Source organism: Balaenoptera acutorostrata, chromosome 13 (assembly GCF_949987535.1).
Source record: "Balaenoptera acutorostrata chromosome 13, mBalAcu1.1, whole genome shotgun sequence".
NCBI classification, from domain to species: domain Eukaryota; kingdom Metazoa; phylum Chordata; class Mammalia; order Artiodactyla; family Balaenopteridae; genus Balaenoptera; species Balaenoptera acutorostrata.
The window spans coordinates 92,866,203-92,894,199 of record NC_080076.1 but is presented as its reverse complement, the minus strand read 5'-3'; the positions used below and the strand labels follow the sequence as shown (position 1 = coordinate 92,894,199).

Here is a 27,997-nt window from a genome sequence, read left to right as displayed (position 1 = left end):
CTTGTCTGCCGGCAGCCTCCGTCCACAGCCCCAGAGCAGCCCTCGAGCCCGCAGCCCACACCCAGATGCAGGCCTAGGGCCAGACCACCAGGAGCCAGTTCTCACCATGCGGGACACCTTCCTGGGGAATCACACCCGCCCTGCCTGCATCCTGTGTCCCTTCTCCCCGGAAGGTGACCCCCAACGCCACCAAGCTGAACAGGCCTCCTTCAAAGACAAAGCCTCCTGACCAGCCCCTCTGACAGCCCTGCCTGCCCAGGACGCCAGGCGTTTTATGAGAAAGTACTCAATTTTGTTTTTCAGCTCAGTGGCTAACTCAGTGGGAACACGACGTCCTGGCCAGGGAGGACTCTGAAGGTGGATCAGACAGGTCAGGCCGAAATGCCAGGCGGACAGTCTCCAGCTGACAGGCTTACGAGCCTCCTGGGGGCCAGATCGTGGCCGGAGTTGAGGAGCGGGCGTTGTCGTCCGCGTGGGGACGGGGCGCCCTCCGATCCTGGCTGGAAGGAGGAGGGGAAGGACCTCTGGGCGGGCACGGCAGAGGTCCGAGCTCCCGCCCCGTCAGCCACGGGAAGCAGGTCTGTGATCGTGTCACCAGCTGCCCGCCTCCTGCTGACGGGCAAGCTCTGCTCCAGGCTCCGCGTGGTCAGGCCCGAGGGTCCCCGCCCAGCCCTGCATGGCTTTCCTTCGGCCAGCGGGTCCTGCACTGAGACTCCGGCTCCCAGGGTGCCCGCGGCCTGGGGGCTGCCACTGTGCAGCGGCTGTTTCTGCCCCGGTTTACGCGGGGCGGAGCCATCGCACGACGATCGGGAAGCCGAGGTTCAGCGCAACGCCCCCACCTCCTCACCCTCCCCCCGTCCAGGCCGACCACAAGTCCACACCAGGGACGCCCGGCCCGTGCGGCACGGCTCTGAGGGCTGGGACAGATGGTGAGGACCGTGGTCCACTACTCACCAGCCCCATCGCAACCAGACCAGCCCCGAGGACGGGTCGGCACCCCCTGTATCCTGCCCACGGTGACCACCCCTCCCCAGAGCCCAGCCCGACCTCGCCTTCTCAAGAGCGGCTCACAGGGCTGGGCGTGGTCAGGCCTCCACTGCCTGTGGGGCTCCTGTCTGCGGGACCCCCATGCTGGGACCCGCAGCGGTCATCCACTCTGGGTGGGAAGTGTGACAGAGAACTTGTGGACAGGTTTAGACCACACTCACTCAGACGTCACACGACTTTGGGCTCTAGGGACAAATTATTCGAGATAGAAAACCTCTTCGCACTGATTCAAATGATAAAGGGAGATGTCGGCTCAGAAACTAGAAAAAACACAGGGTTCTGGCTTAAGGCTTGGCTCGACCTAGGGGCTGGATAAATTCAGTGGTGTGCCCAAGACTGCTGAGGGCGCCTGGGCATGCCCCTTTGCCCCGCTGTCTCAAGAAGATCCTGTGCAGTAAGGGACTAACTGTGCCCAGGGTGAGAGCTGGCCCTTGACCGGCTCCTAGGAGGTGACCTCCAGACCCTGAGTCCTGCCTGATCAGTGTCTCTGCTTACTAAGGGGTCTTGGGCCATGTGGTATCAGCTTGACCTCTGGGGGCTGGAGGTAGGTCAGCCACGTGCCACATCTAAGTGGCCAAGCTCCAGTAAAAATCCTGGACCCCCAGGCTCGGGTGAGCCCCTTGGCTGGCCACACTCCACACGCTGTCACGTGTCGCTGCTGGGAGAGCTCAGTCTACATTACCCCCGGGAGGGGATGGATGGAGCTCGTGCCTTTCTCCTGGACCTGGCCCCATGCACGGCTTTTCCTGTTGCCATTTTTAGTCTGTGCCTTTCACTGCAATAAATTTTGAGTGAATCATGAGTATACTGGCTTCACCGAGCAATGTCGAGCCCTTCTATCGAATTGTTGAACCTCAGTGTGGTCTTGGGGACCCCTAAGCTGCAGAACCAAAGCATTTTCACATGATTTCTTGGAAGGAGGGGTGGGTCCGGCTTCAGGCACAGCTGGATCCAGAAGCATGAATGAATGATCAGGTTTCCCCCCATGCACTGTCTCTGCTCTGCCCTGTGTCCCACCTGAGCCCCATGCACTGAAGAGGTTCCCTTTGCTCATGGTAGGTAGTACGGAGCCTCGGGGGCAGGGCAGGGACACCCCAGTCCTCCCACATCTCCCACCCCAGACGGTCTGCTGAGCCCTGTGGGGCAGAGATGGGCTTTGCAGTCCTCAGGAGGCTACAGTCCGGGGCTCACTCGCTGTGTGACCCTGGGATCCCTCAAAGGGTCCGTCTTTGATGGGATGGGTGCAGCCGGCCCCTGGCCATTTATCCATCAGAGATAGAACATCATCCAACTCCAGAGGCCTTGCTGCCTGTGCGAGCAGCCTCGGCAATGACTTCTGGCTCTGTGAGTGAGGCTGCGACACTCTGAGGCCTCAGGGCGGTGTCTTCTGGGGATGGCCCTGCGCTGTCCCCATCCCTCCGGGCGCCAGACAAACTCAGAGACTAGCCTCTGTGGTCGGTTCTGCACAGCACCGTGAGTAAGTTGTGGGTAAGTTGCTGGCATTTAAACTCAGGAGAGATCTCAGGTGTGTGGGGGAAGGTGAGGTGTGACGGTGGTGACAGCTCTGGAGCTCTGGGGTCTTCCTGCAGCCCCTGCCCACCTCAGCCCAAGCAGCAGAAGCCCCCTTCTGCCCACCCGAGCCCCCTGCTGTCTCCCGAGGGGCCCGAGCCCATCAGTAACCCTGCGCAAGTCAAGTGCGTTTTCGGGAAAAGGAAACGTAAAGGCATCTAAGTGCTCTCACTTGCCAAGAGGTGAACCTGTCAGCACAGCATCATTTAGGAGGCCCCGGGCTGGGTGGGTGCAGCGAAGTGGGCTGTCAGAGGGAGGAAGGGCCAGGGAAGGGGGGCTGGAAGGGGAGAACACGCGGAGGGAAACAGACACAGAGTGAGACGGAGAGATCACAGGAGCAGGAGAGAAAAGCAGTGAGCCAAACAGCAATGGGGCCAGAACCCCTGAGCAGACGCTCCTGGAGCCGCCACGTTACAGCAGGACAGGTAACGAGGGTCGGCCCTGAGGCCCAGACGGAATAATCAGCAAATTCAGAGATGATTTCCCGGTCTTCCCTGAAAAATTACTAACCAGGCCATTGCCCGACGGTGAGGAAACTGGGGGCAGGGATTTCCCAGGAGCCACTTCGGAGACCAAGACCCGACGAGCCGCGCCCCTGCCCCGCCCTGGGCCCTCGCGGGTGGGCCGCGTCCGCCGTCCACCCGGTGCTGGAGAAGCAGGGCAGCGGCCGCGGAGGTAGCGAAGGAGCCCTGCCGGCCCCTACCTTCCCCTTTCCAGCCACCGCTGGCCGGGAAGACGGCTGTGCCGTTATTGCATTTTAAACGAAGCCCAGCTCGACTGTGGAGGCGGGGGAAGTGTTTCATGACACAGTAATTTTTCCTCGGAGTGCAGTTGCTAATCCCATGAAAATAGCCAGCTCCGGAATCAGGCAGTGGTGCGGGGCCCGCCTGGAGGACCCCGCTTCTGGTCCTGGCCCCACAGACCACCTGGCCTCCTACCTTTTTCTTCCAGACCCTCCCACGCAGCTCTCCCCAGGGCTGGCGAGCTTCCTGGCGGCCTGGCATCACCCAGGGGTGAGTGATGGAGAAAGAGGACACCGCAGACCGAAGCCGTGGTCTTTCACGCCGAATCTTGGAAGCGACACACCGTCTCCTCTGCCAGGTGCTTTTGGTGACGGTGACATAGCTCCACCCTGGTCCAAGGCTGCTCGGGCAGGGATCACTGGGGCCACCTGCGGGCTGGCCCCTCACCCAGGAAACGCTGGAATGTAGACTCTAAGATGGCAGTGACCTCGTGGGATCTGGGGTCAGCACAGGTGATGGCCATAGATGTTGAACCGCAAGGGGCTGGCTCGCTCAGCCAGCCATGGACCGATGGCTGTGTAACAAAACATCCCTAGTCAAAGGTGCAGAACAATTGCTTCCTTACATCATCGGTTCTGTGGGTCAGGACCCGACAGGACACAGCAGGGCTCTGACACAGGACCGGTGGCCTCTGCTGGGAAGCTGACTCCATGTCTGGGGGCTAGAATCATCCAGAAGCTCGTACACTCAGGCACCCTCTCAGGACCCCCTCCCCTGGTTCCCAGGAGCAGGCAGAGCCCCCCGGGGGTGGCCCCCTCTACCCCGATCACCACGGCCACCCTGGCAGGCCCAGAACTCTGCAGACCTGGAAGTGAGACCCGTCCCTGTGACCCGACACCCTTATCTCTTGATTACTCCTCTCGGCTCTCTGCCCGCAGTTTTCGTTCTCTTCTGCAGCTGAACCCGGATGGCATGGGGTCAGCCGGCATGCCCACCCCCGGCTCAGCCCCCAGCCACACCGGCCTCACCCGACAGTCCTGTCAGCCGCCTCCATCGGGCCACGGTGACAACGCTTGCAGCGGCTGGCCACTGCTCGTCCACCGTGCCAGACCCAACGCCCAGGCCCCAGTGACAGCAGAGGGGCCCGCAGAGCCCACCTGAGCTGGGCCTTGGTGCCCAGTGCGGGGATTTCGGAGTGCCCTGGACTTCCGTGTGGACAATGCCTGGGTCCATGGGGGGCGGGGAGAACAGCTGAGAGAAGGGCAGCTGTGCCCGCCCCCCGCCCAGCCCACCTGCCGTGTCCTAAACCCAGAAGCCTGTGCACATGTCGCCTCACGGGGCAAAAGGCACTTTGCAGATGAGATTAAGTTAAGGGTCTTGCGATGCGGAGATTGTCCTAGGTGACGGATCGGTGGGCCCAGGGTCATCCCAAGGACCCTGATAAGAGGGAGGTGGGCCTGAGGAAGCAAGCAGAGGTTGGAGTCGTGAGCTTTGAGATGAGGAAGGAGCTGGGACCCCAGGAACACGGGCGCCTCCAGAGGCTGGAAAAGGCCGGGAGCGGTTCTCCCTGGAGCCCCAGTGGGACCAGCCGTCCCACACTTCATTTCACCCAGCAAGACTAGTGTGGGATTTCTGACCTATAGACTATAAGATAGTAGGTTTGTGTTTACTTCAAGCCTTTAATTTCCCACAGCAGCCAGGAAGCTCTGACACTCTCTTCCCAGCGACTTGGCCTCGGCCTCCTGTGAATGTGAGCTGGCCCGAGGTGGCCGTCACTTGCCGTCAAAGGGTCCCGGCCAGTTCAGAAAGTGGGCCCGCAGTGCAGTGCTGAGCGGCAGGCCAGAGGCTGCCTGAGTCCAGGAAGGAGGGCAGCGGTGGGGACCGTCCGTCGGCAGCTGAAAAGCCACAGGCCTTGGGACAAAGGAGCCAAGCTGTCACCCCCCCAAAGTGGGACTCAGACCACGACCCACTGAAGCCAGAGGCCCCGGGCGCATGGTGACAGACGTCTAGGGGCCGTGGAGAGAGAGAGGGCCCAGGGATGGCCGCTCTGCCGGGGGACGGGCAGTGCAGTGGACAGCTTTGTGGAGGCCCTTCCTGCCCGGGACCCCGGTCCAAGGCTGCTGCTGCCAGAGAATCATTTACTGCAAAAACAGCTTCTCTGTCCCGCGAGGAACATCCCTCAAGCAAAGGCACAGCAGTGGGGGACACGGTGAACAGTGAGGTTGGGATGTAGGGGACCGGGGGGAGGGCCTGCCCTCCCCCTCCCGATGGCAGGTGCCACAGCCTGTGCGTGAAAAGGCCCGTTCTGGTCTCACGGCCAGAAGCCCCACGGGCCCCCCGGGTGACGTGCAAGTTGGGCCGCTGGCCCCTCTGCCCCCTGCCTTTTCCAGCTTCTGGAGGCGCCCATGACCCTGGGCTCGCGGCCCCTTCCTCCATCCTCAAAGTGCCTCCCTCCAGCCTCTGCTAATGTCTCTTTGCCTCTGTATTCTGACTCTGTCCCGCCTCCTCCTCCTAGAAGTCATCCCCCCCTGTGATGACACAGGGCCCCTGGACCATCCAGGGCAGGCCCCCATCTCAACATCCTTAACTTAACCCCATCTGCCCTGTGAGGGTCCATCTGCCCTGTGAGGTTCCAGGCTTAGGAGGTGGACACAGCTCCCTGGGGACACAGTTCAACTCACAGCGAGATCTGCAGAATGGCCCCAGCCCCTGTTAATGGTGGATGAGGGAGTCTTGTATCTTCCCCTCAGGGAGAATCTGCACGTGAGTAGGCGATCCTGTACCCTGATGACACCAACCACAGGCCAGGAGGACAATTTGGAAGATAGACGGTAGCGGCATTTTGGTGCCCACCAAGGCACACCTGTGGGGATGCTTGGCATTTCCGCCCCCCCAACCCCCATGCCGACTGTGACCCTGGTGGCTACTGCCCCCGGCAATGCTAAATCGTGGCCAACTTCACTTCCAGCCTGAAATTAAAGCTCTGCCTTGTTCTTCTATCGACCAACGAGCCCAGAGCAGAACAGCTGCAGGCCCAGCAGCCCGTCACGCCCTCCTGGTGAAGTCAGGGCACCTTCCAGGCAGGCTGCCCAGCTCCCGCCGCCAGAGCTGCTGTCCCCTGGAGAAATCAAACCCCAGCCCCACGCCTCCCTCACCCATGGGGCTCCGAGCTCACTCGTCACCTCTGCAGAGGTGCCCGAGAGCCAGATGGAATTCTAATCAAGCCACAGCCTGAGGACAATTTTTTGATGTCCAAAGCCTGGAAGTCAGTGGAACTGGCCTTCAACCAGATTTCTTAAGGGGCTAAAGCTGACCAGTCCAGGCGAAGAGAGGCTGCCCCAGCCAGGAAGCAGGATGGAGAGAGGCCAGGCCCCAGCCTCTGCTCACCCAGCGTGACCATCTCTGGGTCACCTCCCCACAGCACTGATCCCTTGAGCTGGACGCTGGTTACCATCTAGTAAATGCCAGCTGGGTCAGGGTTTGCACTGCAGTGGGTTAAACAGAGTCTCCCAAAATTTCACATCCACTTGGACATCAGAAGGTGACTTTATTTGGAAATAAGGCCTTTGAAGGTGTAAGTAGTTAAGATGAGGTTACATTGGAGTAGGGTGGGCCCTGAATCCCATATAAGATGCCCTTATAAGGAGAGACACAGACACACAGGGAGAAGCCATGTGTAGATGGACCCTCCTCTCCAAGAGACTGGGGGGACACGGCCACAGCCAAGGACCATCGGCCATCACCAGAGCTGGAAGAGGCAGGAGGGCCCTCCCCTAGAACCTGGGGGCGGGGTGGGCGTGGTCCCGTGACACCTTGATCTTGGACTTTTGGCCCCTAGAACCGTGAAAGAATAAATTCCTGTTGTTTTATTTTGTTTAATATTTATTTATTTATTAATTTGGCTGTGTCGGGTCTTAGTTGTGGCACTCAGGATCTCTGCTGCGGCATGCGGGATCTCTGCTGCGGCGCGCGGGATCTCTGCTGCGGCGCGCGGGATCTCTGCTGCGGCATGCGGGATCTCTTGTTGCGGCATGCGGGATCTCTGCTGCGGCATGCGGGATCTCTTGTTGCGGCATGCGGGATCTCTTGTTGTGGCATGCGGGATCTCGTTGTGGCGTGCAGGATCTCTGCTGAGGCATGCGGGATCTCTTGTTGCGGCGTGCAGGATCTCTTGTTGCGGCGTGCAGGCTTCTCTCTCTAGTTGTGGTGCTCTAGGGTGCATGGGCTCAATAGCTGCGGCGTGCAGGCTTAGTTGTCCTGCAGCAACTTACCTCCCTCACCAGGGATTGAACCCACGTCCCCTGCCTTGGAAGGTGGATTCTTAACCACTGGACCACCAGGGAAGTCCCAATTCCTGTTGTTTTAAGCCTTGAAGTTTGTGGTGTTTGTTACACGGCCCCAGGACACTAATTCCCCCAGTTCTTCATGTACCCCTCGTCATCCCCCATGGGACGTGTGCTGTTCTTGTTCCCACTTTACAGGTGGGGACCCTGAGGCCCAGCCAGGCCAGGTCACTTGCCCACAGTGGCAGAGGCGGGTCAGCGTTTCCCTCCATGCACAGCCCTCCTCCCCATGCCTGTAAGAGGAAGGACCTTCCCTCCCCCCAGCCCGGGGCCAGCGGAGGCTCCGCAGTTTGACAGCCTTGCAGTTCAGAGCTGAGGTCCGTGTCCCCTCCCTCGAGTCTGGGAGCACAGCCGGTGGCCCTGGGTGACTTCTGAAGCAGGGTCATTAAAGGCCACGCAGCGTCCACCTGCCCTCAGAGCCCTGGCCGCTCCGTGGAATCCACAGGCCCGAGGCCCCCAGAGCCACGGAACCAGCCCTGGGAGTCCAGCTGCCTCGAAAAGACCCAGCCCTGCCATCGAATCACCACCAGGCTCCCACCATCCTGCTGGGGCCCAAACACTGTGGAGCGAAGTGACCCATCCCAGGGGGCCCTGTCTCTGAATTCCTGACCCAGAGGACTTGGGAACATAGTAAAATGCTGTTTCTTGCCACCGAGTTTGGGGGCAGTTTGTTTCACAGGAACAGTAAGGGGAGGGATAGGAGGCCTGCAGGGAAATGCGCACATCGTCCCAGAGACTGTCAGGGCTGCACCCTGCTTGGGGAGGCTCGCCTGGAGGCCCCGATCACACAGCTTGCGATGGGCTTCCAGATCCCAGCCGGCATTATGCGGGGAGGGGAGCAGCGCTGAAGTGCTTCGCCCAAGAGGGAGGCCAGGCAGGGAGCGGTCCACAGGGTGGGGAGCGGGGGCAGGGGCCCCTTCTTCTGGTAAGAGATTCAGATTTCCGGGCAAACGCTCACCTCTCTGCCTCCACCACATGGGGGTGGGCACCAAGGAGAGGCCCTGCCACTCGGGACCATCCCTCCCCTCTGCCCCCCAACTGAGATTGGTTCAGCGGCAGCCTCTGCAGCTTCTGGGGTGGCGAGGATGCAGAGGGAGGGATACAGAAGTTGTCACAGCACAGACACTGTCACGTTCTCCCGGGAGAACACCTGGTCACACGTTTAATATTTAATCCACTTCCCAGGAATCTGTTGTGCCCAGTAATACTAGAAATTAGTAACGGCCTCTCGGAAATTCAAACAAATTCCTCACAGGTCAAAAAAGAAAGGGGGAATCAATGACAGACATTCGATGACAATTCAATACACCACAACTCAGGGGACATGCGGGGCGGCCAGTCAACGAGAATGCCACGTGCACACACTGTGTCGTCATGTTTCCGAGGCAGAGGGGTGGCCGGGGCACACGAGACCTGTGATGTGATGCTGGGATTTTTCGTTAAAGGGACGCTGGGAAGAGGGCAGATACGCACCAAGCTGGCAACCATGGTCGTGTCTGGGACTGGGGTCCCGGGGACTGTTTTTTTAATATATATAAATTTATTTATTTATTTATTTTTGGCTGCGTCGGGTCTTTGTTGCTGCGCACAGGGTTTCTCTAGTTGCGGCGAGCAGGGGCTACTCTTCGTTGCGGTGCCGGGGCTTCTCATTGCAGTGGCTTCCCTTGTTGCAGAGCACGGGCTCTAGGCGCGCGGGCTTCGGTAGTTGTGGCACACGGGCTCAGTAGTTGTGGCTCGTGGGCTCTAGAGCACAGGCTCAGTAGTTGTGGCGCACGGGCTTAGTTGCTCTGCAGCATGTGGGATCTTCCTGGACCAGGGCTCAAACCTGTGTCCCCTGCACTGGCAGGTGGATTCTTAACTACTGTGCCACCAGGGAAGCTCGATCCCAGGGACTATATTAATGGTCAGTTTCTGTAAAAGGGAAGAAGCATAACTCACCTACAGATACAAATGGATGCCTGTCAGAGAGTCAATTTAACCGTTAATTAATGAAACGGCTGGTAAAACTTCAAAGTGTTCCTGGGGGGACCCGAGAGCAGGCCTATCGGGAGAACTGAAGTGAATCCCCCAAACTGATGCAAAGCTGGCCCCCTTCCACCTGCGGAGGGGACACCACTGGCCCTCCTACAGACCAAGTTCATTCCATGGACAAGATCTGTTTGCATAGCCCTTGGTCAGGTCCAACAAAGAAGACCCAGAGACAGAGAGATAGACCAGGAAGGTCGCTAGACCAGGGGTGGGCAAGCTGTGGCCCGCAGGCCGGATCTGACCCCCTGACTTTGTAGAGAGCTTTATAGGCACACAGCGTTCACGTCCGCGCGTCCTGGCGGCTTTCTACAGCAGAGGTGAGCTGCTGCCCCTGGCCACCCTCTGGGCTTTCTGGAAGCCTCATGGCCGGCCCCCCCACCGGGCAGTGCTCATCTCCCAGAGCAGTCTTCTGGGAATCTCCTTGATCATTTCAGAGCCTCACAGGTTCTCCAGACGCAGCTTTCCCTTCCCACCTATGTCTATTTCTATAATAACTGAAGTTTTTATAAGGAGCACAAATGAATTGTGTGGTGGAGAACAATTTTGCCCTATTTTGGCACGTCTGTCTTGGCAGGCCTTTAAGCCTCAAGCAATGTCAGTGGTCTAGGCTTCGTCTGACCTCTGACACGCTGTACTTAACGACCTCAATGGCTCCGGCTCTGACCCCAGAACAGCCCAGACCTCAGGGGAGCTCAGCCCCAACGTTCCAGCCGCCCCAGCTCCTGCCGAGGAGAGCAGAGACCAGCTGTTCCCCTCCAAGCCCTGCGCAGGCTGCAGACTCATGAGCGAAATCGATGTTGTAGTAGCTTCATGCCTCTAAGTTTTGGACTGATTTCCTACGCAGCCACGGCCCCTGGAACCGCCCACTTTGTGGGTGAGAGGACTGAGGCCTGTAGGGGTCGGGCAACTTTCCCGAGCGCAGAGCGGAGCACCAGCCGGTGGGCACCGAGGCCGTGACCCCACCAGGCCATGATCAGCTGGGAGCAGGGGTGGGGCCCCGGGCGGCTTCCGTTAACCGACAATGCCCCACGGAGGAGGGCGGATCAGTGCCATGGGGCCAGCTGCTGCCCCCACCCCGTGCCCCCAGCCCAGCGGGAAAGCCCTGAGGGGGGGTGCACATTCCCCAAGGTCTACGCCCTGACTGAGGTTTCAGGAGATACCCCTCTGACATCCAGTTCTCTGCAGCTTGTTTGCTAAATGCCAATTAAATGCTTGAGCATTCCTATCGCTGGAGAGGGTTCTCCGTGTCTCGTGACACATTCCTCATTACACGTGTGACTATGACTTAATCATCCAACAGCCCCATTCATCTCCTGGAGGGAGAGGGAGAGACAGACAGGGAGACGGAGGGACAGAGGGACAGACAGGGAGAGATTTGCTCCAGAGACAGGGCTGGCCTGTTTGTGCAGCAGGAACAGGGGACGGTGCCCCGGGCACACAGCAGGCAACCACCCCGATAATGGGCCACCCCCGCCCTCCCTCCAGGCTTTTCTGAAACTGTGGACCCGACAGCTCTGGAGCCCTGGCATCGTGCAGCGGGGCAGCCAGCGGGGGCCCGCCGCAGATGCAGGAAGGGCTCTAGAGCACAGGCTCAGTAGTTGTGGCGCACAGGCTTAGTTGCTCCGTGGCATGTGGGATCTTCCCGGACCAGGGCTCGAACCCATGTCCCCTGCATTGGCAGGCGGATTCTTAACCACTGTGCCACCAGGGAAGTCCCTGAATCATGTATTTTACAGTGGTTAGCTTTATGTTTTGTGGATTTCACTTCAACTTTTAAAATTTAGTGCATCTCAAATATCAAATGGGGCATACTTACACTAAAAAGGTATTCATTCTGTGTCTGAAATTTTTTTTTAAGCAGTCTGTAAAAACTGGACCTAGGAAACGACAGCGTCCCCAGTGCCACAAACAAAACATCTACGTGGGCAGGTGGAGGGAGGCTTTGGGCAGGTGTACCTGGCCTCTCCCCTGGCGCGGGCAGCATGAGGGTTTGTGTGGGCGACCAAGTGGCGGCAGAAGGGAGGGTGGGTTACGGGACTGGGGACCGAGCGGGTTTCCACGTCTCCCCACATGCCCACCCTTTCACTTGAGTTCCTAGTTCGGCTCATGCTGCTTTTGTAATTTACAAACGACAAAGAAACTGGGGCAGAGCTTCAGTTAAGCAAAAGGCAGCTGGCTTCCCCTTCCTCCTCCGAGAGAGCCATCGGAGGCATGAAGCTGCCAACAGCGGGTTCACTGGTGCCTTTTTTTCTTTTTAAACATATAAACGTTTACTCTTTCTAAGAGCCTGCATTCTCGTCTCTGGGCTCAGAGGTGGGTCGCTCACAAGCGGCTCAGGACGGTCTCCTGGTACAGACCAGGGAGCCGCTATTTCCTCCACCCTCCTGTACACCTGCCCGAGGCCCTTCCCTCCGCCTGCCCACGCAGACATCTTATTTGATCCCAGGTGGTTCCAAAGCCCTTGAAAGTCTGAGCTCGTACCTCCTCCGGAGCCAGGAGCCCTGCAGTCAGACCCGTGTGTCCCGGAGGCTGTCCCGGCCACCCCTCGGGCTCCTGAAGGGCAGGCAGAGCCCCAGCGGTGCCCCAGCCCCCCTTCTAGTTCTCGCCTCCAACCCACCACGCAGCCTCTCAGCCAACCTCACAGCCGCTGGGAAGGGCACTCTCACCGCTCTTCCCCCACGGCCAGCCAGGGCCAGAGGACAGGAAATGGGGACCTGCCGGAGGTCAAACACGGCAGAGCGCAGCTGCCCAGGGACCAGAGTGGCTATGGGCCACAGCAAGGACCTACGGGAGCACAGGACGCCGAGTCCAGACACGACCAAGAGAACCTGTTCAAGTGTTTTGTAGTCTGTAATTTTTTTCACATAATGGTATTTTTCAAGAAAAGCGGGAGGCCTCAGGCCATCCAGCACTGCCCCCTGGCATCCCCACACAAGGCCACGGCGGCCTCTGGCCCACTGGACACTCCTGGTGCCAGATGGCCCGGCTCTCTCAAGACCGCCCACCCCCGCCCCCCGCTCCGGGCAAGCCCTGCGCCCCAGGGACCAGGCGGTTTCCAGGTCAGTAACGAGCATCCCCTGCTGCTCGTGGGAAGACGGCTGAAGGGCAGCGGGGCCACGTGGTGCGCTGCGGCCGGCGGGGGTACCTGGACACCAGACTGGCGGAACCCTTCCCTGCTGGGACTCCCAGGGTGCCCGCCACGAGCTCCCACCCCGCTGCCCGGGGGGAGGGGCGGGGTGTGGCCAGGAGCGGGGCACAGACAGGAGGCGGCGGAGGGCAGCAAGGTATCTCCCTGTGGGCTGCCCCACCCCCGTGCCCCCGTCAGCCCCTGCCAAGCGTGGGCCGGCGCCAGGCGAGTGCCAGAGCGAGTGGGTTTTTTAAAGGAAACGGGATCACCGCCAGGGACAGAACACCCGGCACCTTTGGTAGAAAAGAAACCTCGAAAAGATAACCCTGCAAACACGACGGGGCTGCTGGCCCACTCCGCGCAGGGGCAGGCGCTCACCCCCGGACTCACGGCGCTTCTGGGGACAAAGGTGACCTCAGTAGGGTCTGGCCGGGCACAGCGAGCTTGTGCCCCTCCCTGCGCTCCCCACTGAGACTGACCGGGGCACAGAACCCCCCCGACACCCCCACGTCACAGTCTAACTGCAGCAGAGAGGCTCTTGCGGCTGCCCTGGCGGAAGCGAGGCCCGTCCCGTGTCAGGAAGCACAGCGATGCAGACGGCCTGGCGCGTCTGGTGGGGAATCGCGGGGGCCGACAGAAGCCACGACCCGGCGCGCTTGGAACTGAGGCCCCGGAAGCAGGGGCTGCCCTGCAGCGCCCCCCATACCCCACCTCGCCCCTCCCCACCAGGCCGCAGGGAAGGGAGGGCCCCGGGCAGCACCCTCCGGCGAGGCCAGCAGCAGGGGGGCGGGTGGAGGGGCCGCGGGTGGACGGGAGGGCACCCCAGGGGCACAGGTGAAGGACCTGCGCCTCCCGAGACCCCCGCCCACCAGCGCCCCCAGCGGCTTTCCCACGAGACCACCCGTCGGGGGCAGCAGGGCGTGCAGGGTCAGCTCAGCGTGAAGTGCTGGGCACAGAGGTCGGCCCGCCGGCCCAGCAGGCCGCGGGCCGGGATGAACTCCAGCGGCACCGGCTCGGGCCCCTTCTTCTCCAGCTCCCGCTCGAAGATCTGCGGGGCGGGGACAGGCGGCCGGTCGGGCGCCCCGTGCTGCACGGCCCTCACCGCCCCAGCCCCCCGGCCCGCCTCACAGCCTCACCTGGAAGGCGGTGAGCTCCAGAAGCGGCGCAATGCTGACCTCGGCCTCGGAAAGCGCCTGGTTAACGGCGCTGGCGGCCTTGGACACCTCGGGGTGGTAATGCCGCTGGAGGGCCTGGAGGGGCACGTGGGATGTCACCGCCCCTCGTGGGCAAAGCGAGGGGCACAGGAATCACTGAGCAGGGGAACATCCCACCGCCTCTGCAGGCCAAGGATGGGACAGACGGACGCAAAGGCTCCCCTAGGTGACCGAAGTGACAGGGCAAGGTGGGATCCTTGGGGACCTGGTAGAGATGCTGGCAGGGGCGTGCAGGTGGGGCTGGGTGGGTGGCCGAGGGGGAGCGCCCAGGTGGGGCGGCTCCAGGAAGCCCAGGGAGTGACCAGGAGACAGGGCGCCCTCACCTGCAGCTCCCACAGGGAGCTCTCCAGGGCTCGGCTCTGGGCGGGGTCCTCCTCTCGGGGGTCATAGGGGTCGGCGTCCAGCTCTAGGAACAAGACCCAGGCTCCGGTCTGCCACCTGTGCCCACGTGTTGGGCTCTTGGCCAGGCCTCGCAGGGGCTCCGGCTGCACTCACCAGGGCCCCTGGGGCGGTGCACGAGGACGCGGCAGGCTGGGTGTCTGCGCAGCAGGTTGCAGATGAAGGGCAGGACCGTGAGCAGGGCCTCGGGGGGCGCCGTCAGGGCCAGGCGGGCCAGGCGCTTGGTGAAGGCGGCCACCAGGTAGGCCGGCAGATGCCTGGGGAGGCGGGGGGTGGGAGTGGTGGTGCGTAAGACTCCACCCCTCCGTGCCAGCCCCCAGCTCCCCATCCTGGCCTGCAGTCGCAGCCCCGCAGCTCTGAGCCAGGCCAGGTGTCCCCAGCCCCGCCCCCACTCACGAGGATGACAGGAAGAGGTCGGCCAGGTGGAAGAAGCGGGCCCGGTACTTGACGTGGAAGACAGACGGGTCGAGCAGGCCATACAGCTTCCGGTAGAAATCAGGGTACTCCCTGCGGGGGGTGAGGGCAGTGACGGAGCACGTGTTGGGGTAGAGCCACAAACAGAACACATCAGGAACCCCGGCCCAGGTCAGGGATGAACAGACAAAGCTGAAAAGCCCTCAGACCCCGAGGCGGACACTCACAGGTTGTGCTTATGAATCAGGATGAAAAGTCCGTTCAAAGCCAGGAGGCTGACGGCTCCACCTGCAGACAGACGCGCAGCCGTGGAGCCCAAACCAACGGCACAGCCCGGCCCCGGGACGCTGGGCACAGCCCCGCCGGCTGCCTGGCCCGGGGCTGCAGAGCGCCCCTCCGCACCCCAGTCCCGCTCCGGCTCCGGGCCCGCCAGGCGGGCCCTGCTCACCGAGGTCACAGGCGCGGGCGAGGAAGTCGATCATGAGGCGGGGCTGTGCCAGGTGAGGCAGGACGGAGTCGTGCGTGATCACCAGCACCTTCTTGCAGATGCGGAGAGGCAGCTGCCGGAAGCAGCAGGTCAGGTCGGGTGCGGCCCGCCCCGCTCGCTGGAGCCCAGCCCCGGGGTCCCTCCCCCACCCCTACCTGGTGCTTGAGGAAGCCGAGCCACATCTGCTGGAAGGCCTTCCTGTGCTCCTGCGGGGAAGCGGCAGGGGTGGGCGTCCCCCGCGCTCCCGATCCGCCCACCCTCCTCCTGCCTCCGGTAGGGAGCCAGGGCCTAGGAAACCCCAGCGAGAGAACACCTCCCTCTCGGCCACAGGCCCTGTGTTCACAGCCACCCCGGCAACGACACTCAGCTCCAGGGAGGTCTCTGCAGGCTGCCTCTGACCTCCGGGAACCGTGCCTGGGCCCTCGGGGCCTCCTGTGACCCCAGTGGCTGACAAGGCCAGGCAAGGGGCGCTGGCCCAGGACCGGGGGATTCCCAGGGAAACCACCACCCACCCAGGGAGTCTCACCCTCAGATGCACGACCTTCCACTTGTCCGAGAGCTCTGCAAATAAAGCGAGGGGTCACCCGACACGGGAGCAGGCCAGGCCCCTGCCCTCCCGCCCTCCCGCCCTCCCAGCCCTGGCGCTTACCCGCGTGCTTCACATAGAAGCTGGAGGGGGCGCGCTCCTGGCGGGGCAGGCTCACGGAGGACAGCAGCGTGAAGGCGTTGTTCCAAAAAGTGAGGGGCACCTGCCACAGACAGGGCCTGAGCGCCCGGACGCCGCGTGCCCACCACCCCCCTCCACCCTCCCCGGACCCAGGCGGCTCACCTCAGGGCGCCCATCAGTGGCCCGGGCCACAGCGTCCGTGGCGGCCTGCATCGTGTGGTAGCGGATGTCGTCGTGTTCCAGGTACTCCCGGAACTGACAAAGCAGCAGGGAGTGGTCCTCGTCTGCAGAGAGCAGGCCTCCTACCACCGACTGCGGGGACGGGGAACAAGGCAGTGAGCGCCTCTGACCCCCAGGACAAGCGGCCCAGGCGTGCAGCTCACACAGCAGAGTCTGGGGGGGGCTGCGAGAGTCCCCCCAAACCCCACAACCCACGGGCAGCCGGGGCGACCCCCAAGCGGGCAGCCGGGGCCTCACCTTGAAGAGCTGGTGGGGGAACAGGTAGTTGCCTTCCCACTTGGGCTTCTCCAGGGGGTGCTCGCCCTCCAGCTGCACGAACTTCATGAGCGTGCTGAGGGCCAGCTCCTAGAAGGAGGGGTGGCAAAGGGACCGCGAGGCTCCCGCCACACGTCACCCCTGCAGACAGGCCCACAGAGCTCCCCCGGCCCTCAGGCCTGAATACCCGCAAAATAAAGCTCCTGTGAGAATCAGGAGGCAGGACGGACGCAGCCACACCCAGAGGAACCAGCCACAGAAAGAGACAGCGCCCTCACCTGGACCGGCACCTGCAGCCACGGCCCCAGACCCCTCGCGGACCCCTCCTGTGCGGAGAGCCTGGGGTCGGGCTGCGCGGGCGAGGCCAGCCGCCCAGACTCACCTTGACCTGGAAGGAGGAGCGAGCCAAGAGCTCCCCCAGGCGGTTGCAGCAGCTGTGGTACCGGTGCCGCATCCACACCCTGTACTTGCGAGTGGCCCCCCGGGACCCTGCAGGTGGGGCAGGGCGGTCAGCCCACACCGATGCCCGCACACGCCAGACGGGACCCAGCCCCACCCTCCCCCTGCCCTCTACTCAGCCCCGCCGAGAAATGAGTGAAAACGAGTCACTGAGGCTCCAGACCTGGGGCAGGACCAGCACGTTCCCCCAGGCAGGATCCTCTCTCCTTTCACCCCAAGACCCAGACGTGCCAAGGACTGAGACACGTGACTCTAAACTTCCGCGGAATTAACAGTCAACGATGCGCAACGTCAAATCCCACAAGAAGCACAAAACAAGCAGTCACAGCCCACCCAACCTTTCCTTACACCTGGCTTCAACGTCCCTATTACCCACCCCTTCTCCCAAACACAATCTCCCGATCCCACCGACCCGCATGGCCTATGATGGAGTTTTGGGGGGGGCCTCATCCCATGTTAGCAAGATCCCCCTCTAACCTTATCAGAGACCAGGCCCTCCTGGACACTGACCTGCCATGACCATCTCCTCAGAGGGCAGCTGGCCCACAAACAGCTCTCCGCGGGCCAGCAGGGCCCCGAAAAGTCGGCTGCATGCGCGCACCGCTTCCTGGATCTCCTCCCGATCCTCAGACTGCGGGGAGATGCCGGTCGCGGGGTGCCCCGCCTGGAGCTGTGGCCCCTGCCCCCTTTCCCGACCAGGACCCCAGCCCCATCCCACCCCACCCCTGAGCCCGCGTGACCCTCCCATCCCACCTCTGCCAAACCCCGCACCAGACCCTCCAACCTGGGAGCCCTGCGAGATTGGAGAAGACCCCCAGTATAGTCCTGAACTCCGCTTTGCAATTATCTGCCCGCATCCGAACCCAAGCCCCACCTCGTCCGAGCCCGAGAAGGCCCCCATTCTGGTCTCCAACCCCGGGACCCGGCCGCGACCCCCGCCGCTCCCCACGGGCCCCCACCTGCAGCACGGCCAGGATGTCGAACACGGCGTTGGCCTTGCCTCGGTTTGCCAGCACCGCCTCCACCAGGCGGCCCAGCGCCCGGCGCGCGCCCACAGGGCCGGCTTCCCGTTCCATGCCGCCGCCCCACGCGGCAGAGACCAAACCAGCCGGCCCCCGTCTCCGCCGCCCGGCGCGCCACTGACGACACCGCCGGCGCCTGATGACGTAAGCGCCCCCCCCCCCCGGCCGTCATCGCGGCGCGCCGGGCCGGAGTGGCGCGCGGCGGCCGGCATGGCGCTGTTCCACGTCGCGCGGTACTCGGGCCCCGAGGCGGCCGGGGCGGAGGCCGACGCCGAGGTGGACGGCCGGGCTCGCGCGTTGCTGGAGCGGCTGCGGTGCCGGGTCCGAGAGCGGCAGCTGCAGAAGCAGCCGCCGCAGCAAGAGCCCTCGGAGCCTGCGGAGGCCGCGCAGACCGCGCAGGCGGCGGGGAAGCGGCGACGGCGGCCGCGCAGAAGGCGGAGGCGCAAGAGCGGCGGGGCGCCGGGGAGCCCGCACGCACCTCCCTGCAAGCGGCGGAAGGCGGACGACGAGGATGAGGACGCGAGCGCAGGTGGGGGCTCGCGGGGCGGGGCGGGACCCTGGGACTCGGGACCGCGTGGGGCTGACGCGCCGCCCCGCCCCCGCTTCTGCCGCGCAGAGAGCAGCGAGGAGGCGCCGGCGGGGAACAGCGTGGGAGCCGAAGCCGCGGGGTCGCCGGAGGGCCAGGGCGGACCGCCCCCCGAAGAGGCCTCTGGTCCCCCAGCCCACGCCCTGGTGCTCGGGGGCTTCGGGAGGAGCAAGGCGCCGAAGGTGAGCGGCCCGGGGGGAGGCTGCAGCGCTGGGGTGGCTGTCGTTACCGCGGCTTGTGTTCGTGGGACGGCTTGGAGGACGGTGCTTGCGCCTGGTGGGTGTATGGTTTGTGCTCGGTGAGTGAACACCTGAGCCGGCCAACTGCTGATGTCTTAGCAGCCTTGTTTACGGTTTGAATCTTGTGCGAAGTCGGCACTTCTACTTTCAATTGTAAGAGTCCTCTTTTTTTTCCGAAACCAGCGGGTTGATTTGATTTCCGTGCTGTTGTCACAGAGATCTCTCTAAACAGCTTCGCTTCCTTGGTGCACATTTAAGGAGCTTCCAATCTAGCGTGCTCACCAATCTAGCAAACAAAATGGGAGATCCAACCAGGTCTACCAGGTTCCTGGGCGAGTTGCAGATTCACGTTAGCATAAGAGATTTCAGTAGTCGAATACGTGAGCTAAAGGATGTCTGGAGGGTGAGCCTCATCACGAAGAATAAGAGAGGCTGGGCACAGTGCCCTTGGGGAGATGCACTCTGAGTTGGAATCAGAAGACAGGGATCAGCCTGGTTAAGGTGGGGTGGGGGCAGGGAAGTGTGTACCAGGGAGAGGGCCGAGTTGGGGCAAAGGCCCCGAGGTAGCAATGAGCTTGGTGTGTAAAACGACAGAGGGTTTGTATGGTTGGTGCAGAGCCAGTGATAGCAAACAAAAGCGCGGGCAGGAGAGTGCCAGGTCACGGGCACCTTGCGGGTGTAGCCTGGAGCACAGATGTCATTGGAGCACGGGTGTTATTAGGTGCAAAGGTGAGCCCCTGGGTGGTTTGGCTCAGGGAGTGGCGCTTTTCGGTAGGTATTTTTCACGCCCTCTAAAGGCTTCACGGAGAGTGAGACGTGGGCGGTCCAGGAGAAGCTAGAAAGCTTGCCTCTTTCTTGCAGCCTTTTCAGCTTGAGTGTTTTGAGTGCTTGGCTTCTGGGGCCTTGCTCTGCTGGCCTGGCGGGTTTGGAGTATTCACCTCATCTCTTTCTTTTTCCCTTTGTGGTAGGTCCAGCCTTTCCTGCCAGCGTGGCTGGCTGAGCCAAGCTGCGTTGGAAAGAATGTCACCGAAGGCCTGGTGTCTATCGAGGATATCCCGGAAGTCCACCCGGACCTGCAGAAGAGGCTGCGGGCTCAGGGCATCTCGTCCTACTTTCCAGGTGCCCCTGCCCTGCGCAGGTGGGGTGGGGGTGGGAGCAGGGTTTCCTTCCAGAGCATCTTCTCCCAGAGCCGTGCAAGGCCATCGCTCAGCAGCTGCCCACACAGGCAGCCTGTGCACACGTCCAGTGGCAGGTGTGGTCTTGGCCTCAGCACCTCCAGACTCTCAGCGCTCCGGGAAGCTCTGGTGCTGACCTTGAGCGAGAGCCCAGCCCAGAGGTCACAGACAGGGAGGTGGCCGTCTCCGGTGCCTGTGCTAGCACTGGGTGTCCCTGCACCGACGTGACGTGTGTCTCGCCGTTCCTTGTCCAGTGCAGGCAGCAGTGATTCCCGCTCTCCTGGAGAGCACAGCCAACGGGTTTCTGGTAAGCAGAGGCGGCTACCGGCCTAGCGACCTCTGTGTTTCTGCCCCAACGGGCAGTGGGAAGACCTTGGCCTTCGTCATCCCCCGTGGTGCAGGTGAGCGTAGGGAGCCCTCGCCTTCCAGGCGGGTCTGCAGGCAGGGAGCGGCCCTGCTGACGCAGGTGGCGGTCCTCCCCCCGCAGGCCCTGCTGCGGCGAGCCGTGTGCCAGGTTCGTGCCCTGGTTGTGCTGCCGACCAAGGAGCTGGCCCAGCAGGTACGTGGACCCCATGCCTGGAGGTCAGACCCAGGGTCTTCGTCACTGCGGCGTGGGGCCTCAGGTCACGCTGGTGATGGCTGCTTCTCCTCCAGGTGAGCAGCGTGTTCAGCGTCTACGCAGACGCCACTCCTCTTCGGGTCGCCCTGCTCGCTGGGCAGAAGTCACTGGCCAAGGAGCAGGAGAGCCTCGTGCAGGACACGTAGGTCCCTCCGGCCTGTGGGCGCCTCCGAGGGCGGGCCTGCTCTGTGCAGCCGCGTCGTGGCCACCTGGCCCTGGGGAGCGGAGCGCTGCCGTCCACAGGGTGCCCACGTCGGGGGCGTCAGTGCGGGCGGCCCTCCTGAGCCATTCTCCACTCCGCAGAGCAGACGGCTTCCGCTGCCTGGCAGACATCGTGGTGGCCACCCCGGGCCGCCTGGTGGACCACGTCGAGCAGACCCCAGGGTTCAGCCTCCAGCACCTCCGCCTCCTGGTACGTCGCCCCCACGGAGGGAGGCCCGGGCCCAGACCCGAGGCTGACCTGGCCCCACCCCCACCCCCCCCGCCCCGCAGGTCATCGACGAGGCCGACCGCGTGATAGACAGCATGCACCAGTCCTGGCTGCCGCGGGTGCTGGCCGCGGCCTTTCCCAGTGAGGGCACTAGGGACCCCCTTTGCTCTGCTCCGGAGAACGCAGCCCCGGGCTGTGACTGCAGCCAGGTACCGGGCCCTGCACTCTGCTGTGCGCCCAGTGGGGCCGCCCTGAGCTGGTCCCCTCCGCTGTCCCCTGTCTGAGACGCTCTCCCGCCAGGCTGGGGTGGGCTGGTTGGGCTGTGCTGCCTTCCCAGCGTGCCCTCCCCTTTCAGCGTCTGCTGCCCCCAGATGCCACTGCAGAAATTACTCTTCTCGGCCACGCTGACCCAGAACCCCGAAAAGCTGCAGCAGCTCGGTCTCTACCGGCCCGGCTCTTTTCCACGGGGTCGGTGCACGGGGGCCCCAGAGACGCCGACGTGGACGGGGACGGGGACTCGGGTGGGAAGTACACCTTCCCTGCGGGGCTCATGGTGAGCAGGGCGCTTGGAGGTGGTGGGGGGGGGGCGCGTCTAGGCACCGGGCCGTGGCCAACCCCCGCGCCGTCCCCCGCAGCATCGCTACGTGCCCTGCAGCCTCCGCCTCAAGCCCTTGGTCGTCCTGCACCTGCTCCTGGAGATGAATCTCTCACGGGTTCTGTGTTTCACCAACTCCCGCGAGAACTCCCACAGGTGAGGCCGTCACGGTGCGGGGGCCGGAGGGGAGAGGAGGTGGTTCCCCCCGCCCACCGGCTCCGGCCTCTCCCGCCCAGGCTGTTCCTGCTGGTCCAGGCTTTCGGGGGCGTGCGCGTGGCCGAGTTCTCCTCCCGCTACGGGCCTGGCTCCAGGAAGCGGATCTTGAAGCGGTTTCAGCAGGGGAAGATCCAGCTGTGAGTACCTGGGGAGACGGGCCGGGGTCCTGCTCCAGGGAGGGCGCTTGCGCCACGTCAGCCTGGAGTCCTGAAGGGCACCTCGGGCCCTCCCCAGCTCCGTGGCGGCGTCCCCAGCAGGGCGGGAAGGGGCGTGTGTCCCCGCTCCCGGCCTCAGGCAGGGCCCGCGACCCCTCGTGTCCCGCCAGCCCTCATCAGCACCGACGCCACGGCCCGCGGCATCGACGTGCAGGGCGTGCAGCTGGTGGTGAACTACGACGCCCCCCAGTACCTGCGGACTTACGTGCACCGGTGCGGGACTGGCCCTGGGTCTGGGGAGGGGGTGGCCTGGGGAGAAAGCCTGGTCCCAACAGCCCTCAGGGGCTGGGGCCACCGCTCTGGAGGGGGCTGTGCTCCGTTTCAGGGTTGGAAGAACCGCCCGCGCCGGAAAATCCGGACAGGCCTTCACGCTGCTCCTCAAGGTGCAGGTCAGCCTGCGTGGTCTCAGCAGGAGGTGGGGCGCGGGCTCGCCCTGGGGGCCCCGGCGGGGCGGGAGCGTCTTCCCCTCACGTGCTCCTTCCCTGCAGGAGAGGAGGTTTGTCCGGATGCTCAGGGAAGGCGGGGTGCCCGGGCTGGAGCGGCATGACGCCCCCAGTGAGCTCCTGCAGCCGCTGGCCCCGCGGTACCAGGAGGCCCTGTCCCAGCTGGAGAGCGCCGTCAGGGTGAGGCGCCGCGGGGGCTCGTCCCGGGACGACCGAGGTGGAGGGAGGAGACGGGCGGGCAAGGCCCGCGGCCCGGCGCCGCAGTCGCTTTCTGAGCGGGAGCGGGCCTGGGGCGTCTCTGCCCTCAGGGGTGGAGGGCAGGGCCAGCCGCAGGGAGTAAGGGGAGGGCGGCACCTGCCAACCCCCATCCCCCCCCCCCCCCCCCCCCCCCCCCCCGCGCAGGAGGAGCGGAAGCAGAAGGCAGCCTAGGCCGGGGCTCGGGACAGCGGCGAGGGCTCCTCCCCTCCTGGCGGGGGGGGCCGCCTCCTTTCCGGAAACACCCTGAGCACCAGTTGCCAGACGCACGAGCAGGAGACGGGGCTCCCTCAGCTGAGAGAGCCTCGGTCCCCAAGCGCGCCACTGCCCTGGGCCCGGCCCCCTGGACACACGGCTCTGGCCCAGGCCTGAGACCTTCCAGGGGGCACAAGGTCAGCCCCGTCGGGTGGTCTTTTTGGAAACAAGGCTCCAGCGAAACTGTTTACACTCCCCCGGAACTGACGGGGTGGCGTCTGCCATGCGTTAGGCTGTAAGTCGGGGATCAGCCTTGAGGTACCTTCAGGAATTCAGTTTTTCTAACAGCGTGAGCCACCACCCTGCGTGGGAGAGGTGGCCCTGGGTCCCTCGCTGTCGGGGTGAACCGCCGGCCGCTAAGTAGCCGTCCCCCACGAGGCGTCGCAGAGACCGGAGGATGCGCTGCATGGTCACTGCGGCTGTACTTCACGATTAGTCACCGCGCGTGTGAGACGAGCGTCCAGGAAACAGGCTTCAGAGCGCTGACCGCCGTCTCTGAGAAAGCCTCGTTTCCAAAACTCACGTGTTGACAGAGCCTTAATGGGAATGAACCGCGGCTCCTCGTGTCGGCAGAATAACCGCCCATGAGTCCTGGCGTCCCGTGTGCTCGCTGTCGCCCGAGTGGACGTCATGGGGCGGGGTGGGCAGCTTACGGGAGTGCACGCGGACCAGGGCTCGGGTCGCACCAGCCCGGACCTCTCGGGGCTGTAAACGCACTCTGCGTACCGAACCTACTCACGTTTCAGTCCAGGCTTCGCACGGGGCCCGGGGGGATGGCACAGCCATGCACGGCCTCTGAGGGGCAGCTTAGCGGTCCGTGGATCGTATCTCAAGAAAGCATCTGTTTGTTTAAAAACAAGTATGGACTTCTCCCCTGGTGACGCAGTGGTTAGGAATCCGCCCACCAATGCGGGGGACACGGGTTGGAGCCCTGGCCCGGGAAGATCCCACATGCCGCGGAGCAATGAAGCCCGTGCGCCACAACTACTGAGCCCACGTGCCACAACTACTGAAGCCCACACGCCTAGAGCCCGTGCTCCGCAACAAGAGAAGCCACCGCAATGAGAAGCCCGTGCACCGCAACAAAGGGTAGCCCCCGCTCGCCGTGACTAGAGAAAGCCCGCGTGCAGCAATGAAGACCCAACACAGCCACAAAACTAAGTAAATTTTTTTTTTTAATAAATAAATTAAAAAAAATAGTGAACACACACGTGCCCCTGGGTGATAGGATTGCTGGAAATACCAGATTGCCTCCTCAGCCTGCCTTTTTCTTTACATTCAGTCACGCTTGTGCCAGAAGACGGGAAGAGGCCCAGGCAGGTGACTAAAGACCACAGCTGAGCCTTTTGAAGTTTTGTAATATTGATAAATGCTAACAGAACAAAGAATTCCGATGTCACCTTTACTGAGTATTGCGGAGTGGCCAGGCGCGTGGGGACAGGAGAGAACCTGCAGTGCGTGCAGTGGCCCCGAGCCTGTCCACAAGTTCTGGGAAGAGGTTCAAGTGGAGGCGGGGGGGCCGGGAGCATGCAGGCACACACGCGGGGGCCCACAGGCGCTGTCTGCTGCTGAGGGAGACCGAGCCGAAGCACCTCGCCTGTGGCCTGCCCCGAGCCTTCCTGTGCCCTCACTTCTAAGGGGGGGGGGGCCTCGGGAGTAGCAAAGTGACCACCAGGCGGAAACGACATTGCCTGCTTTAGCCCTTCACTTTGAACTTGGAGATACAGGGCCTACCCTGCACCTGCTGGGTCTCTGGGGCCTTGGGCATGTGGGAGACGGGCGGTAGTGGTGTCTTCAAGGCAGGCTGCGGTGTTCAGGTCACTTTGCTGTTGGGTTTCAACAGCGACTCACTGGGCATTTATCTGGAAAAGAAGACTTCAGAGAAGAGTGAAGTAGCAGGAATTAACAGCGTGTAAGCCAATCAATCAATCATACTGCAAAACAAACTCATAGAAAAAGAGATCAGGTTTGTCATTACCAGAAGCAGGGGGATTGGATGAGATGGTCAAAACGTACAAACTTCCCTTTATTAGATAAATAAGTACTAGGAATGTAGTGTACAACATGACAAATATAATCAACACTGCTGTAGGTTATACATGACGTGTATGAGAGCTGTTAAGAGTAAATCCTGGGGCTTCCCTGGTGGCGCACTGGTTGAGAATCCGCCTGCCAATGCAGGGGATACGGGTTCGAGCCCTGGTCTGGGAAGATCCCACATGCCGCGGAGCAACTGGGCCCGTGAGCCACAATTACTGAGCCTGCGCGTCTGGAGCCTGTGCTCCGCAACAAGAGAGGCCGCGATAGTGAGAGGCCTGTGCACCGCGATGAAGACTGGCCCCCGCTTGCCGCAACTAGAGGAAGCCCTCGCACAGAAACGAAGACCCAACACAGACAAATAAATAAATAAATAAATAATAATTAAAGGTGCTAATAATTAAAAAAAAAAAAAAAAAGTAAATCCTGAGTTCTCACCACAAGGATAACATTTTTTTTCTATTATTTAATGTTCTCTCTGTGTGAGATGACGGACGTTCACTAAACTTACGGTGATAATCACTCCATGATGTGCAAGTCAGATCGTGACGCTGCACACCTTAAATATATGCAGTGCTGTATGTCAATTACATCTCAATAAAACTGGGAGGAAAAAGAAGGAAAGAGTGAAGGGGGTGCGAACGTGGCAGAGCAGCCTCGCTGGCATTCCTGCTGCCGCCGCACAGCAGGGGGGGCACAGGTGCTCTGTGCTGGCAGGAACTGAGCTCACAAAGGCTCCAGGGGGACCTCAGACCCCGGAACTGCATCCCCCCCCGAGGGTCAGAACTGAGCAGGGTTAGGACTGAGCAGGGCCGGGCAGGGACCCACCGGTCCAGCAGCTGTGCTGGTCGTCTGACGGCCCTGGGCTGGTTGTTCGGCCCTCCTGGGGGGACCCCTCGGCCAGGCCGGCCCACGAGCACCGAGGCACGCAGATGACAGCGTGGCCTTGGTGTAACCATTCTGCCGCCCTCGCCCCCCTGGGCGCGCGGGGCAAGGATAGGGAGTGAGGCACCCGCAGGTCTCGTCACCCAGGAAAGCTCCAGGTGCTGCCTCTCCGAAGGCTGGAGGGCAGGTGCCATTCTCCGGTGCAGCGAAGGCTCCCTCCTGCTGAAGAGCAGTCTAGAACGCGCCCACCGGTGCTCCTGGGAGCGTTCCCTGTCACGTGTGTGAAGGGGGTGCTGTGGCCTGCCAGCTTCTCCTCCCCCGGGCACATCGACGCCTTCTGGTACAACAGACAGAGGAGGAGGATGGCGAGGCCACGGCCGCAGCTCTGGACACATGTGCCGTGTCTGCGAACCCGCACCCCCAGAGCATCACGACAGAGCCCGGCATGAAAAGGCAAATAAGGGGACTGTCAGGTACCATCCAGTACTCCATCTACGACTGGTCGCTGGCCATCACCCCACACTCCTCTCTGTGAATCCCTATTCCCGCTCCATCCCCCCCACAGATCTATGTATTTTATGCTTGGAATTATTTTATAGATCACCAATCATGCGTCTCTGCAATAGAAATGTGCTCCAGAATTGACCACAAGGCTCTAAGTGTTCAAAAATAATAATCTTCTGGATTGAGAAATCCGTACAATTATTATTGGTATGCAAGTAATCAAAATGACACAAGTGTATTACAGTTATGGTAAATAAGTACTAAATATAAAAAGTAAAATTTAATAGATGGAGAGGGCTAATCTGTTTTCTTCAGTTAGTTCCTATGTCCACAAGGCTCAGCGTCAACTCTATTCTTATTATTTTTCCAATTTATAAATCAAAACACTGAAAAACTCCCATTCCCATAAATAAACTGGTGGCACCAGAAAGAGCTTTGTTGTCGAAACGTCACTCGATCCTTTGGTCCCTTTCTGAGCTCTGTGAGGTCTGTTGCCAAAATCTACGTCCAGCGCTCTCTCAGCTGGAAGGACGGGTCCTCCAGGTCGTGCTGAGACACAAAGCAGAAGCTGCCACCTGGAAGCCGCTGCATCCCTGCCCCCAGCCTGCCTGAGAGCGTCCTGTCCTCAGACCTGTGCCCACGGCGGGCGGGCACAGTGGGTGGAGGGACACCCTGAAGAGGCGGCTCCCCTGAAGCCATCCGCACGGCACCCCACGGAGCCTCCGTTTAGCCCAACGCTCTGAAGAACTCTCCAGTTTCCGTAGTTACCACTGAGAAGTTAGCCATTGGTCTAACTGTCCTTCTGCAGGTGATCTGTGTGTTCCCTCCACTCCTGTGACCTCTCCTTGCCTCCCGAGTTTACCGTTGGCCTAAATGTGTCTGCGGGGAATCTTTTCTTTATCCTGTTTGAGACCTTCTGGCTTTCCTGAATCTCTGGATTGGTACCGTAAGCCGGTTCTCGAAAGTCCTCAGATATTACCTGTCACGCATTCTCTTCTGGAACTCAACTCCGACATTAGACCTCTCACCCCTCGGCCATCTGTCTCTCCACACATCTTTCTTCCTGTTCTTTGTGTTGCAGTAGGCCAGACCTCTCTGTCACTAATTCTCAAATGTACTGTTTACTCTCCCATGAAGTTTTTAAAAACTGCGGTATAATTTGCATACAGGGGACCTCCCTGGCAGTCCAGTAGTTAGGACTCCACGCTTCCACTGCAGGGGACACGGGTTCGATCCATGGTTGGAGAACTAAGATTCCGCGTGCCACACAGCTCGGCCAAAAAATAAAATTCAAAACGTTTTAAATTTAAACATTTTTTAAATAATTTGCATTCAGTAAAAATCACCACCCCCCTTTTTTTTTCTGGCTGCACTGGGTCTTTGTTGCTGCACGCGGGCTTCTCATTGTGGTGGCTTCTCTTGTTGCGGAGCACAGGCTCTAGGCGCGCAGGCTTCAGTAGTTGCAGCACGCGGGCTCGGTAGTTGTGGCTCACGGGCCCTAGAGCGCAGGCTCAGTAGCTCCATGGCAT

At 61.8% G+C, this 27,997-nt stretch overlaps 2 protein-coding genes across 3 annotated transcripts; one reads left to right on the top strand and one right to left on the bottom strand.

Annotated features, from left to right (window-relative positions):
* Window positions 1-8,856: 8,856 nt before the first annotated feature.
* Window positions 8,857-18,152, bottom strand: NOC4L (nucleolar complex associated 4 homolog). Of its 2 annotated transcripts, none has more exons than XM_057526673.1 (15): window positions 17,952-18,152; window positions 17,503-17,623; window positions 16,916-17,022; window positions 16,516-16,623; window positions 16,201-16,350; window positions 16,021-16,120; window positions 15,898-15,932; window positions 15,527-15,577; window positions 15,333-15,444; window positions 15,112-15,172; window positions 14,867-14,977; window positions 14,567-14,727; window positions 14,395-14,477; window positions 13,994-14,107; window positions 8,857-9,613 (listed from the first exon to the last, which is right to left on the bottom strand). In XM_057526673.1, the coding sequence occupies exons 1-15, from the start codon at window positions 18,066-18,068 to the stop codon at window positions 9,557-9,559; spliced, it is 1,488 nt and encodes a 495-aa protein (XP_057382656.1). In that variant the 5' UTR covers window positions 18,069-18,152; the 3' UTR covers window positions 8,857-9,556. The 2 variants fall into 2 exon arrangements, with proteins under 2 accessions (XP_057382656.1, XP_057382655.1); XM_057526672.1 differs by lacking the exon at window positions 8,857-9,613 and adding an exon at window positions 13,220-13,905.
* Window positions 18,153-18,171: 19 nt separating this feature from the next.
* Window positions 18,172-26,982, top strand: DDX51 (DEAD-box helicase 51). Its single transcript, XM_057526671.1, is given in 14 exon segments — window positions 18,172-18,782; window positions 19,808-19,958; window positions 20,269-20,668; window positions 20,937-21,045; window positions 21,126-21,227; window positions 21,229-21,272; window positions 21,419-21,513; window positions 21,516-21,616; window positions 21,699-21,814; window positions 21,895-22,011; window positions 22,201-22,302; window positions 22,415-22,478; window positions 22,578-22,712; window positions 22,935-26,982. Coding segments are annotated over 14 exon segments (2,121 nt in total). The 5' UTR covers window positions 18,172-18,224; the 3' UTR covers window positions 22,962-26,982.
* The last annotated feature ends 1,015 nt before the right edge of the window (window positions 26,983-27,997 follow it).